Source organism: Strigops habroptila, chromosome 4 (assembly GCF_004027225.2).
Source record: "Strigops habroptila isolate Jane chromosome 4, bStrHab1.2.pri, whole genome shotgun sequence".
NCBI classification, from domain to species: Eukaryota; Metazoa; Chordata; class Aves; order Psittaciformes; family Psittacidae; genus Strigops; species Strigops habroptila.
The window spans coordinates 10,364,804-10,378,907 of record NC_046358.1 but is presented as its reverse complement, the minus strand read 5'-3'; the positions used below and the strand labels follow the sequence as shown (position 1 = coordinate 10,378,907).

The 14,104-nt window shown below is 42.0% G+C and overlaps 1 protein-coding gene across 2 annotated transcripts in view; it reads left to right on the top strand.

Moving 5' to 3' along the window:
* PELI2 (pellino E3 ubiquitin protein ligase family member 2) overlaps nt 1-10,947 on the top strand; it is an 81,115-nt gene extending 70,168 nt beyond the window's left edge. For both annotated transcript variants that reach the window (XM_030481865.1, XM_030481866.1), the window contains exons 4-6: nt 354-551; nt 1,230-1,418; nt 4,669-10,947. In XM_030481865.1, the coding sequence (XP_030337725.1) occupies nt 354-551; nt 1,230-1,418; nt 4,669-5,235 (954 nt within the window). In that variant the 3' untranslated portion in view covers nt 5,236-10,947. The remainder of the gene's footprint in view (nt 1-353; nt 552-1,229; nt 1,419-4,668) is intronic.
* The last annotated feature ends 3,157 nt before the right edge of the window (nt 10,948-14,104 follow it).

Below are 14,104 nucleotides of genomic sequence, written 5' to 3'. Positions count from 1 at the left end.
ATTTACAGAATGTAGTGGTAAGTAGCTTGTTGTGGTTGGATTATGAAATAGCAAGGTGATAATACTTCCCTGTTGTTTGCAATACTCTAGCAAACAATTAATTGCAGCTATGTTGGGCAAGCATGTGCATCAGTCATAGTAAGTGAAAATTTGTCATGCTATGTCAATGATGTATTTCTGCCTAGGACAAATGTGAAAATACAGATTAGTCTCTGTTTGGATCTTGCCATCCAAAAATTTGGTAGGCAGTAGTTTAGCAATGTCATCAACGTTAACTTGGCAAAACTGTGTCCTTAATGCTTGATATTTCTATGACTCTTCCTAATTTTACTGTTATGTTAAATTTTTTTCAGGTTGGGAGATCCACAGAAAGCCCCATAGACTTTGTAGTAACAGATACTATTTCTGGAAGTCAAAATAATGATGAAACCCAGATTACCCAAAGCACCATATCCCGTTTTGCATGCAGGATTGTCTGTGACAGGAGCCCACCATATACAGCAAGGATTTTTGCAGCTGGATTTGACTCATCTAAAAATATATTTCTTGGTGTAAGTAATAATAATTACGGTATGTATGAACAAATTCTGGTTTTTATTCTCCTATTTTCAAGCCCCAAAATTTCCTTGTACTAGTTGATAACTTATCCTGTCATGAGACTTTTATGACTTCAGTGTACCAGCTGCAGTGTTAAGTAGAAATGGCAGTTTTATGTGCCTGATTTATTACCAATGTGGACTCATGGTCATAATGGTCTTTAACAATGAGACTCTCTTTTAGTAATTGTTAGTGGATTTTCTTTAGGTTTATTTGATACATTTTTGTTAGCCATTATGAGTAAGCTGCTGTTGCAGTTGTGGGCACTGCAGGAGTGAATCAACTGCATTATGGAAAAGGATGTGCCTTTACAATAGCATTCCAGTAATTAGGAGTATGCTACTGACCTTTTAGCCCTTAAGTCTTACCTGACCTGCAGTCAGGGGCACTCAATTGAGTTAATAATATTTTAAGAGAGAATAGTAATTGAAGATGCATAAGCAAAAGACGTTACCAGTCTGGCTCAGGGTATTAAAAGTGGTTTTTTTTCTTTGTAAATCTGTTTAAGTATTGCCAGCTGGTGAGGAAATGTGTTTTAGACAGTGCTAGTAAAACTTCAAGCATGTAAAACTTCTTCAGTCCATGCGGTTTTAGACAAACTTTTTCTGTGCTGGGATGATTGTCACATGCAGGAAAAAGCAGCAAAGTGGAAAAATCCTGATGGCCATATGGATGGATTGACAACTAATGGGGTGCTGGTTATGCATCCAAAAGGAGGGTTCACAGAAGAGTCTAAACCTGGAGTTTGGCGGGAAATCTCAGTCTGTGGTGATGTGTACACTCTCCGGGAAACCAGATCTGCTCAACAAAGGGGGAAACTGGTAAGTCAAAAGTAACAGGTAATTAAAACAGTATAAGGGATACTTGTTTTCCTGGCATTGAATAGAGGCAGTCATAGGGTGATTGCTGAGTACTAGTTTTGTCCCTGGGTAGTGGGCACTGAAATGATCTAAGTAGATGTGTGTTACAGTAGATTCTGTACTGCTCTTCTGTTTCTGATTATACAGGAGAACACTAAGTTTTCTTCTAATGCTGCTTTTCCCACTGAAATAGCACAGAGCGTAAAAGCTAAATAAACTTTGCACTTGAATCTCCATCTCTGAAATGTTCTCCTGAGACATGAGGACATCTGGAAGTTACTGCATGGGGAGCTGTCTTTTGCAGTGCTATTTTAAAAGGAAGAGTCCACTTGTATGCGAAAACAAGTTTGCATAACACAGGTTGTGTTTGATTTACCTGGTACTAGGAAGATAAGAGAAGCCCCGCTAAGCATATTCATGTTTTATTCTTTGAAGCAGGATGGGCTTTGCTGCCACAGACCAGTGGCATGCATAACTGGGAAAGGGGTTCCCATGAAAGCATGTGTCTGCTTTTCATAGAATCATAGAATGGCTTGGGTTGGAAAGGACCTTAAGATCATCTAGTTCCGACCCCCCTGCCGTGGGCAGGGACACCTCTCCCTAGACCATGTCACCCAAGGCTCTGTCTGACCTGGCCTTGAACACTGCCAGGAATGGAGCATTTACCACTTCTCACCACCCTCACAGTAATGAACTTCTTCCTTACATCTAACCTGAGCTTCCCCTGTTTAGGTTTGAACCCATTACCCCTTGTCCTATCACTGCAATCCTGCATGAAGAGCCCCTCTCCGGCACCCTTGTAGGCCTCTTTCAGATACTGGAAGGCTGCTATGAGGTCTTTCCATAGAAGATGGGAGGGAATTTCCATGGCTCTCCTGTTCTTTTCCTTTCCCAAGATCTGTGGGGAGTACAAAAAAGAATGCTACCATCTCTCATCCTTTTCCCCCTGCTGGGGAAGTGGGGGGAGGGGGTGGAGTGGGGGGGTGGAGAGAGTTAACCACCACCGTATAGAAGTAGCCCAGCAAAATACATAGGCAACCATATTTTCGATAAGGAGATGAGCTTCCCGGAAGTCCTCTTTGGCTTCTAGGTAGGTTAGAATGCTGTCCTGCCTGCAGACCTGGAAAAGCTCGTTCTGCTCTTTGTTAGGGTTCAGGAAGTGAGAGGATGTTCAAGGGTCATCTTCACAGCAGCTGAAGGTGCCCCTTTTGTAGCTTTATAATCCAGTTAGTAGACTTTAAAGACTAAGAAAGTGGGGAGGGGGGGGAATATCTTCTCTTCTTCATGCCAAAGTTGCTTTTGTGTTGCTACCTTAACTTCCCGTTGGCTTGATGGTGTTAGAGGTATCCCACATACTTGCACTGAGCTGACTTTTCCAACTTTGACATTGGCTTTGCAGAAAACTGACTGCTCAAAGGAGTTAGGAAAATGGAGTTTGACTGTTTTGTTCTGCTTTCAGTAGGCAGCCTGCTGTACATAAATTGCTTTGTCACTTTAATGATGGCAGGCAAACATTGCCTTGGGGACTGGGACAGATGATGTTACAATTGCACCCTTTGTATCTGGTTAGCAGAACACCTTTTTAGTGCTGCTGAAGAAAGGCATACTAAAACAAATAAATACCCTTTCCTGCATCCAGAATGACTTGAATTCTCATTTAAATAAAATTACATGGCACACTGGTATTGATGTGATCAGTGTTCGTTGATTGGGTTCATAAAACCAAATGCATACTGTATAATGAATTGAACACATTGCATATGAGAGAGCTTTTTGCTTTGCTGTTGGTGCAGGAATTATCTGAAAAGTGCATCAAATCAAGGCTTCTCTCATCTCTGTTTCAACTGCCGAATTTTTCTGCTGGAAGTGCTTTGCACTGGGGACCTCTTATCTGTAGTCTGTATTGTACCATCTAGGTGTTTTGTGCAAGGATGATGCACAGTTAATCTCCAAATTTAAACTGGATTAAAATGTAAATGCCAAATTGGTTGTTATTCATAGTATTCTTAGGCAGACATGATGATTTCATGTGACCTACTTAATGTATTTGTATTTGGCTATTTGTTTTGCCTTAGTGGTATTTTCTATGCATAAAGCCAGCAGTATGTCTGTTTTCCTCTTAAATTTCATAAAGAACCTTTTTAATATATATTCATCATTACTGAACTAGTAGCAATAGTAGAAGTTGCTTATATGCTTGTGGCATTAAAATAAAGACTATTTCAGCAAAATATGTGTGTTTGTCATAATCCCTTGAAAATATTTGAAGTACCTGCATTTGGTCAGATGAGAGAAATCTTTAGGCAGTGCACACTGGGGCTATATTTGCATGCAATAGCTCATTAAATAAAGGGCTTAACTAGTTGGGGTGGTTAATTGTTCAGAAGTTGAGCCTGTGTGGCTTCAGTTGCAGAACTTGTTACTTGAGAAATTCAACTGGTAACTCACTCTGCTGTAATGATAATCTGTGTAAGTACCTGTGCACGTAGCTTGCAGTGCATTTGTCATTTATCCCTAATGCATCTCCAGAAGAGTTTCGTTGTTGATGAGGTACACTGTGGGAGTTCATGCTCCAGCAAAATGCTTTATGCTTACCACAAGCCAAAAAAAAAAAAAGGTATCTGAATGGCAGGACAGCTGGTCTGTCCTGAGTAGCAGTTTTTAGTCCAAAAAGGATCTTTTGTTGCATGAGCAGCCTCTGCCAGTCTAGTGGGCAAAGAATTGCAGGGGAGCAATCTGCTAATACAGCCCTTGGGGAAAAGCAATTTTCCTCTTCAGTCTATCAGGACTTACCTTAAACATGACAAAGGCACACAGACAATCAGTATTAAAGAGGAAGAGTAGCATGCTGAGAGGTAGGGGATATTTGTGAATAAGTTAGTGGTTACTAATGTAATACCTTTCCCAAAGAATTGCAGGCAGGAAGACTATTTATAATTACTAGTATTGACATAGCATATAACAGTTGCAAAGTTAAGGCCTCCAGTACCAGCACAAAATGAGACACCAATGCTTGTTATAATCTTAAATATAGGATAAGAGACAAGAGATGGATTCAGACAAATGAAGGGGTCGCAATGAAACAGTGGAAAAAATTATCTAATGTGCTGGGGAGGGTAACAGTTTGGTGAGAAAGACGACACGTTTACAGAACTCAGTTGTCTGTAAAAGCTCTCAGGCTTAACTGCTTGTCCTTGTGTTCTACCTTTAGGTAGAAAACGAGACCAACGTCCTACAAGATGGCTCTCTCATTGACCTGTGTGGAGCCACCCTTCTGTGGAGAACGGCAGATGGACTGTTTCACACTCCAACTCAGAAACACATTGAAGCTCTGCGACAGGAGATAAATGCTGCCAGACCACAGTGTCCTGTTGGGTTAAACACTTTAGCATTTCCCAGCATCAACCGTAAAGATGTAGTAGAAGAGAAACAGCCATGGGCATACCTCAGCTGTGGTCATGTTCATGGCTATCACAACTGGGGACATCGCAGTGACACAGAAGCGAATGAGCGGGAATGTCCTATGTGCAGAACCATTGGCCCCTATGTGCCTCTCTGGCTTGGTTGTGAAGCAGGCTTTTATGTGGATGCTGGTCCTCCAACTCATGCTTTCACCCCTTGTGGACATGTGTGCTCTGAGAAGTCTGCAAAATACTGGTCTCAAATCCCTCTGCCTCATGGTACTCATGCATTTCATGCTGCCTGCCCTTTTTGTGCAACACAACTGTCTGGGGAACACAACTGCATCAAGCTAATTTTTCAGGGTCCAGTTGACTGATACCGCTTTACAATGACCACAATAACATTTTCTTTAACAATTTACTGTGAAGAATTTGCCACTAACTCTAGATTTTACCTTTTTTTTATAATGTTATTAATAGGGTGGTAGGGTGGGGATGGGTTGCTGACAAGGAAATCGTGAGGGACTGTGGTGGAATTGGGATACATTGATACCTGGAACTTCACAGATATCAGTGGTGTTGCATGCTCAAAAGCAGCATATTCATGAAGTCTTCTTGGTCCAATTGTAGTATATTTGTAATCTTTTTATTAGTACCCTGGATCAGAAAAAAGTGTCTTAATGATTTTTTTTTTTAAGCTAAGATTTTTTAATGGAAAGGTTTTTTTCTTCTAAACTTTGACAAGCCTTTAAAACCTATTTTTCAAATCTAGAAGGAACATACAGAATGTAACTGTCTCTAATTTGCGATATAATTTAACTTGAATAGTTTCTCAAGGAGCTAATACAGAATGTGTGGACAGCCATAGGTGAATGTTCACTAGAGATAATTGGATATGTAAGAGAAAAATTAGCTGTCTAAATTGTAGAGTATAAAAGCTATTAAAATATCTATTATGGTAGAACACAGCTGGCCAAAAAGGCATCAAAGATTACTTGAAACTGAGGAAATCCTGTTTGCATTGATTTCCTTTCAGTGCAAGATATCCACTGTTCATTATGTATGGTTATATGGCTGATTTTTATTTTTTTTTCCTCCCCCTTCCCCTCCTTTAACCTGCATATGGTGAAACTGCTTTACTTTTTTACATAACTTTGGGGTTTAAGCCAGTGTTCTGTATATGTGTAGTCTGGCCTTTTTATTTCTGCTTAACTTAGCTTGCCCTAACTGCTCCTTGCATGCCCAGGACCATTGGGTTCACTGAGATGTAGCAAGCCTTTAAGAACTGCATTAATGAAGGGGTAGTGCTGCAGCAAGACAGAAGGTTTAGGTACAACTTATGCAGAACTTATTTACATAGACCTGAATTCAGGAAAGCACTTAGTTTGTTTAAATCTAAACCCATGGATGGGACTATTTAGATTCTCAAGTGCTTCAATGGATTGTGGTTATGTGCTGTTATGTTTTGAAATAAAAAAGCAATTAGAAGTTATTTTTTTTAAGCTCACTTACTAGCCAAAATGCTGTAAGGAGAGTGTCAATTCTAGTTCAGCTGACTATTTTTGTTCAGTTTTCAACCTGCTGCCATCTGTCACCTTTTTTTGCAGATTGTGTTGTGTTTGTATCCATTTTTTTTTTTTTTTTAAATGTTTGCAAATCAAACCACATTCAAATGTAATCAAATATGCACCAGGGTGGTACATCTGAAGTGGATCACTTGAAATTCCTGACTTTTTGAGAGCTGATAAATGTTTACTATGGAAAAAATTAAATCAGAATTTCATGAGATGTACCCTGCCCACTGTTAGTTTCATTTCATACAGGATGATAACGCTTTGATTTGTGATTTAGTTTGGGTTTTTTTTCTTTTCTTCTGTGTACTTTTGGTATCTGAGGTATCAATCTATCCAGGTTTAAAAAAAAAAAAAAAAAAAAAAAAATTTGGGAGAAAACTGTAACATCTTTAGATGAAATTGATCATTCAAGCTCAGTTCTGTTTAATCAACTATAGCTCTTTGCTATATTTGTGCCCTTTGTATAAATACATAATTTATATGATTTTAATATATTCTGTATATAGCTATACTTGAATTGGCCTGTTCATATTTTGGTTGTAAAGTTGTTTTATAGTTAACCTTATAAACATTTTACACGTCCCTTGCCAGTGGTGATGGGACGTACTTTGTGCTGCTGTTTTTAATATAATTTTGCTGTATAAATGTTCAGCATTTTAATAATTTGGAAATAGCTTTTCTTTTTATGCTTTTGCTGTTCAAAAACAAATCTGCAGCATTTTCTCTAAAAATCCCAAACTGTACAGTTTTTGTCCCAGTTAGTAACTGGAAATAGGATGAATCTTCTTAATCTAAAACTATATGCTTCTTCCTAGTGCCTTTTCAATGAGATCTTCTTGTGATTCTGTATTCTGAGTCCTTACTCCCACAAGACAACCTTGTGGCTAATCACCAAGAGCGGCAGCCCAACCAGATTGGGAAGAAACGCCTTTGGCCTTCAGTTCTTTGTTGTGGTTTCTGTCATAAATGTGAAGGTGCCTCTTCCTTGTTTATATTCAGTACAAGTTCCTCAGGTCCCATATGCATAAGGCAGCATTATTTCTATTTAACATATACCTCATCTGTGAGAGGCAGCCTCACCTCCACCACCTCCTTACTGGACTCGGTGAAACACTTTGTTCCTCACAAGATATGCTATGAAATACACTTTCAGGAAATGTTCTTTGTTGAATTAAGGCCATGAGCTGTGTGTTAAGGCTGGCGGCCAGAGGTCTCGAGCTCAATGTATCCCAGGTCTGGGGTGGTAACTGTAGTACTGAGCGGAGCTGATCAGCACTTGCATGTGTGGTCTCCCTCTGAGCATAAATGGACTGTAAATGTGCAGGTTCCCAGCTGTCTCCATTACTGAGCTGCTTTACTTTCTTCTTTCACTGTTGCAGTGTAATTGCTGCTTCAGGGCTCCATATAGCTATACCCTGTGCAAAGTGAATGTACAGTGTCAGAAGAATCCTTACTGCAAATGCCTAGCACACCATCTGGTTGCGGTGTGCTTGCCTTGCATGAAGTGGAAGATCAACTAATGGTTTGTATCCAAGTGAAGCGTTTATTTGAAAAGACTGTTTTAAGCAAGACTTTTGTTTCTTTCACTGTTGGCAATTCTGTATAATGCAAGGAATACTGCAGGAAGGAAAACTTTCCTGTTGCTGGGGAAACAAACTTCCACATTCCGCTTCCTTTGCATGAATCCAGGTACTTTGCCGTTAACCAGCATTCAAATCTAGGGCAAGTCCTGCAGAGCTGAATTTACTGGGAAGGCAGAAGAGTTTGTAGCATTATTTTTCTCAAACACTCCTGCTGCACTTACTGCTCTAATGAAATGATGGACTGTTGGGCTGCTTAGTCCTTTTCTCCTTCCCTCATCTCAGTAAACACACACCTTCTGGTCTGGTAACTCAGTAGGAGATAGTATTTGCTGGGTAAATAAAACTAGTTCTGTTTGGAGTGGGTAAACTTGAGAACCACTCTCAAACTTCGTTTTGAAAGCTTCTTTCATGATTTCAGTGTTAACGATGTTTCTTGTGTACCATTTCAAATGCTGGTAAAGTAAGGATTTTTTCACCTGTGACTGTTGATTCTATTTGAATGCTTCAAAACCAGCTTTGACTGCATAACTTAGAGCTAAAAGTATTTTTCTAGTTTGATCTTTAAAAAAAACAAAAAGTGTCATACCCGTGCACGCTGGAGCTGTTACACTTCCCTTTTTCCTGGCAGCTTTTTGATACGAGTGCTGAAGTCTAAATAGATGTCTTGAGTGGTAAGCGTTGTTCTTATTTTGAATTGTGGTCCAAGTAGTACAAAACAGTTAGCATGATACTGCATTTTAATCACATTTTTCTTTCCAAGTGTGGTCACTTTGTGTGTCAGGGTACAGTAGTAGTGCTGTATTGGCAGAGTAATTAGAGGAGGATTTATTTTTTTCCTTTGTGAGGATGGGCATAGGGCTCAGAATTGACCAAAGCCACTGCTGGACGAGTTCCAGTATGGACAGACCCACCCTGAAGCAAAGGCGTGCCGGCAACCCATCAGAAACATGATCTGAAAGCTGGTTTGTGCTCTGAAAAGGATTCTCCTCCAGTTCTTTGGGAAGCTCTGGATGGCATGGAAAGGTTGAGATCTTCCCAACAAAACACTCTATGGTGTTTTAGTGGCATTTCCTGGAATTTGAGGGTTCTGCTTCAGAGCCTGAGTGAGGAGCAGAGCAGCTGAGTGATCATGGTGAAAAACTGCAATAGTCTCTGAATATGACCTTTTTTTTTTTTTTTTTTTTTTTTTTTTTTGATACTCCATGCACTAGCCAAAGGAAACAGTTTCAGCTGTGGTAACTCTCCCTTTAGTGCTGTTGCAGTAGCTGGTCACTTTGCTCACCATTTTTTTTTCCTTCTTCTAGAAGTGGAAGGAAGCTTCTCCAAGACTGTCATGTTTCTGTTCATCCAGCTCATAGTCTCAACACAGCTGTGGGCTCGGAGAACTGTTGGTAGACATCTAGCCATCACAAGAACAGAGAGGGGTGTTTGAATGCATTTTTAGTGCAGGAGGAAAACTGACCTGGCTTGACTCCTGCTCTTGTTTAAAGCTGAGCTGCAGATATGCTCTTGGAATGAGCTGTGCTTGTCTGTCCTTTGTAAAGGAAGGCTCTGTCACAGGTGGTTAAGTCTTTTTTTTCCCAAGACTGTTGCTAACATGCCACATTGGATGTGAAGTGGAATTGACAAGTTGGAGCTGTTGATGGGCACAGGTAGGAACAGAAGAGTCTGGGTATGTGAGTTGAGTCGGTGTGGACAGCCCAGCATTTCTGCAGTATTCTGGCCAGGGATTGCTCCTTTGCTCAGTTCTCAGCCTGTTATGAGTTCTTGGCTCCTCTCACTTTCTATTTATCCATGTAGTTGCAGGTAAACAAATAGAGCTTGGAAAACAAGAGAATGAAAAAAGATGCCTTTCAGGCTTGCTTATCTCTTCAAGAAAAATATAAATTGGAGTTGCAAATGTCTTTTACAGATTTTCTTATTCTAATTTTTATGAGGATTCTTCACAAGCCTTCACACCTGGTGGTGTGAATGAAAAGGAAAAGCTTCGAAGGTAAGGCTGGTTTTTGGGGGGGTTGGGGGAATGGAGAGAGGGTAGTTTTTAGGATGAAGTCATCAGTAGTTCTGCAAGCCCTGTGCAAACCACATGCCACTGGCTACAGCAGACACACTGTTCTTGAAAAATCAGTTGTCTGCCTTGGCAGGTAGCAAAGATGGAGCTTTATCTTTTGTGTTCATAAGAGTTTTCATTTATTGGTAGTGGAACAAAAATACAAGTTGCTTGAACAACCAGACTACAGGCGAAACTGGTGGCTGTCAAGATTTCATTTTAACAGGGCATATTTACATTTTCCTGGTGGGTGAGTCAGTCTTCAAGTCACCTGGAAGTCCGTTCTGTTCATATCATGGTGGTTAGGGATAGGTGTTGCTTTCCTCTTGGATTAAATACATGATGGAGAGCCCCTGGAAGGCGCCTTCTTGGGACCCAACCATAGGAAAAGACTCGTGCAGCAAAGTCTAGTGTGATGGAGATGTTTACCTTTCAACAGTGTTAGCAGCTGCTAAACTTCTGGGTATAATTGTAAAATTGGTCTTTTATACACCATGTGAAATGGACTGAAAGAATTTCTTTGCTGTTGTACCTGTGGAAGTACAAGCCATTTTACAGAAAAAAAATCTCAGTATTGTCACTGACTCCTTCAGTGTTTTTCCCCTGCTTGTTGGCTGTCAGGGTTTAACTTTGATTTGCAAAATATATAAATAACTTAAACAGTTTCTCCTACCCTTTCATCCCTTTTCTTCTCAGCAAACAAAAACCCTAAGCTTTTGAGGATTCTTACGTATTCAAGGTAGTGGAGTGTACTCAGGTGTGAGCGCCCTGAAATTTCAGTTAATTCACTTCTCTGATTTTTAAATTGAACTGTTTGTTTTCAATGCCAACTGCCTTCTTGCGGTGTTAACATAATTGCTAAATAAAAGCAATTTCCAGGAATAATATGCTTTGTGACTCTTAAAATTAATTTCCATAATGGTTAATGTGTTCTGTTTGCGTCTGTGTATTCATCCCTTTTTGTATGCAGTCCCTGTGAGCACACAAGCTTCATTTTATTTTTTTTTTAATGAGCTGAAATGAATTGTCAGCCTTTCTTGGTAAGAAGGAAAAAAATAAATGTTGGTGTGAGAATAGGAAAGGGCAGTAAGGATATCTGCAACTTCTTTTAGATGTGGTTGTCAGCCAGCTGGCTATCAGGCTTCCTTGTAATTGAAGAGTGCTAAATACTTTCCAGGGAGGATGCTCCCATGCAAATGTGAGAGGGAAGCTTTGGGTTATTTGTGTGTAACTGCGTGTCTGCCTCTCCATATAAGAGCAAACCCTCTCTCCTCTGGGACCGTCGCTGTCAGTGCAGGGACTGGCTTCACTCAGGACATCCTGAATGGTGCTGGACACGCTGTACAGACATGGTCAGACCGATGTCTGCCCTGGTGGGTTTCTGAATAGCAATTCTGTGCTTGAGGAAGTGCGGTGCATGGGTGGAGAACAACAGTTCACACCTGGCCAAAGGTAGGCATGATCCGATTTTGTTTAAAACAGTTGGAGGCAACTGAAGAGAAAGTAGTTCCACTGGGGATGTTGGTGAGGGAGAGGTTTCTGCTCGTGCTTTGAGGGGGAGACAAGCCTGGAGGCAGGAACAAGGACTGAGAGGGAGAAATTGGGAGCTCTTGTAGCTGAGGTGGCTGCTGGTACCCCAGAGGCCTGGGGTCAGAAAGGTCACAGCACAGATCCTGAAGCAACCCTATAGTACCTCTTGGTAGTAACCTTCTGTGAGCTTTTTGTGCAAATTCCATGGATTTTTGTATCAGTTGCATTAGATAACAAGTTTGGCTTTTAATTCAAACCTGCAGCTTCCAGTCTGTTCTCAGTTCACTTTCTGCAAGACAACAGGACCAAACGTCATTCTAATCATCCCATTCCCTTCCTGCCTTTCTCATCCTTCCAACTACCTGATGAAAGATGCTGTGGTCTCTTTTCACTCCCCACTGAAGAGAGTATGAGTTCCTGCCTCTCTGTTGCCTGGCTGTAAAACTTCACTTGGTTACTGCAGCTCGTGCTGCAGGGAAGTGATTTTTGTGAGAGGTTTCCAGAGCATTTGTGATTACTGCTTCTCTTTCCCTTTCAAGGTGCTGCTGTATGGATGCATATTTTTGGGAGGAACTTAGGAAATCTCTTTCATGTAAAGCTAAGGCAGACAGAAATTTGACATAGGAGTCAGCCTAGTTATTTCTTTTTGACTCACTGAAAACTCATGTCTGAAGATGGGCTCAAGGTGAACAAATACTTAACAGAAAAGAACTCAGTAGAACCCCAATTACATCAGTGCTTAGAGTTATACAGAATCACCGACTGGTTTGGGTTGGAAGGGACCTTAAAGCTCATCCAGTTCCACCCCTGCCATGGGCAGGGACACCTTCCACTAGACCAGGTTGCTCCAAGCCCCGTCCAACCTGGCCTTGAACACTGCCAGGGATGGGGCAGCCACAGCTTCTCGGAGCAACCTGTGCCAGGGCCTCACCACCCTCACAAGGAAGAATTTCTTCCTAATATTTAATCTAAATCTCCCCTCTTTCAGCTTAAAGCCATTCCCTCTTGTCCTATCACTTCATATATGTAAAGAAATACATTTTGTGGACTATTTGCCTTACATGCTGTTTTACTAAAACTCTGGCTAAAGCAGGCTGCAGAGGCAGGGGCCCTCACCTTTGAAATAAGTAGAGATTTGTGACTTCTGGTAGGAGTTGACTTTTGTGAGAGCAGCAGGGCGAAGAAGGCTGTACTGAAGTCTAAAACTAGCCTCAGACTCCCTTGCTGTACGCTGAGGTGTTGGGGACTGTTGCTGCCCCTTCCAGAGAAGCGTCTCAGACTCTCCTCATCGGTCTGGGGTTAAACAGCGGAGTGCAGCTGGAGCTGTGCCCACAGACCAGAAAGGGATGCTGGTGGGTCTCCTCATGGATGGCTTCTCTGTGGCCCTTCTGTGCAAAGCCTTGTGGAGGCGAGGGAGGTGTGTGCACCATGGGCAGCTCCAGGTGGCTGGAATCCAGTTGTGGCTCTATGGAGCAGCTGCGCAGCCAGGTTTGTCAGGAAGGATGGGAGCCAGGCTTGGCCTCAGCCTCAAGGGACGTGGGATTTGGGCCAAATTGCCTCTCAGGCTAAGGCCACAAATCCAGCTCAGCAGGCTGGGGAGAGCAATGAGTAACATCTGGCTCATCTCAGGTCTGTGGCGCATCCCCTCCCCTGTTCATTTCTCTCTGATTAAATCAAAGTGAGGAGCCAGGGATGGGGTGGAGGAAGGGAGAGTGGCCCTCAGTGATTCTCCTGATGCGAGCCTCTAGACAAGGATTGGGCTAAGCTTTCTCCAAGCAGTGTCTATACAAAGTGGAGTCACTTCTCGCGCTGGATGTGATTCAGCCTGTGCACACGCTGCCTGTGTGTATACCAGGGGCCCTGGGCTTACCTCTGTGCCGCTTCGTACTCCTGGGAAAGCTGCTTTGCTTTTCCTCTCCTGTATACACACAGGTTGTCTTGTCCTGTTTGGAAACCTTGACTTCCACTGAAATCTTCAGGTTGATGCAGAAAGGCACTTACAAGTGCTGCCACAGCCACCATGTGCTGCAGGTGCTGTATGGGCACCTAAAGCCAACAAAATAACTGATCCCAGGGGAAGGCAGCACATTAACAGGGAGGGCAGGTCTCACTGCTGCCTTTTCGTGCTCAACCCTTGGGTTGGATGTTTTTCATTTCCCCTTTGCTATCTAAAGAATAGGAACTACAGGGCTACCCAGCCCTGCTTGGAGGGTTGAAACGACGATTTGAGGGTTTTCTGAAAGAAATATGGCTTTAGACTAAAGGGTTTTATCCCTGCTCCCTGGAGGCAGAAAATAAATTCCCTCTTTTTAATGGGAATGTTCCCTACAGAAAACAGTGTCTTCCTTCATGTGCTTGTTCTTCGTTCACCCTGGACTCCTAGGAGTGCCATCCCTTTGGTAAGATCTGTTTTCTCTCTCCCCTCCCTTCCAATCAGGATACACCACCCCAATAGCGAAGTCCTTTGGCCAGGCCCTATGTATCAAGATCCTCCTGCCTTTCCCTTGGC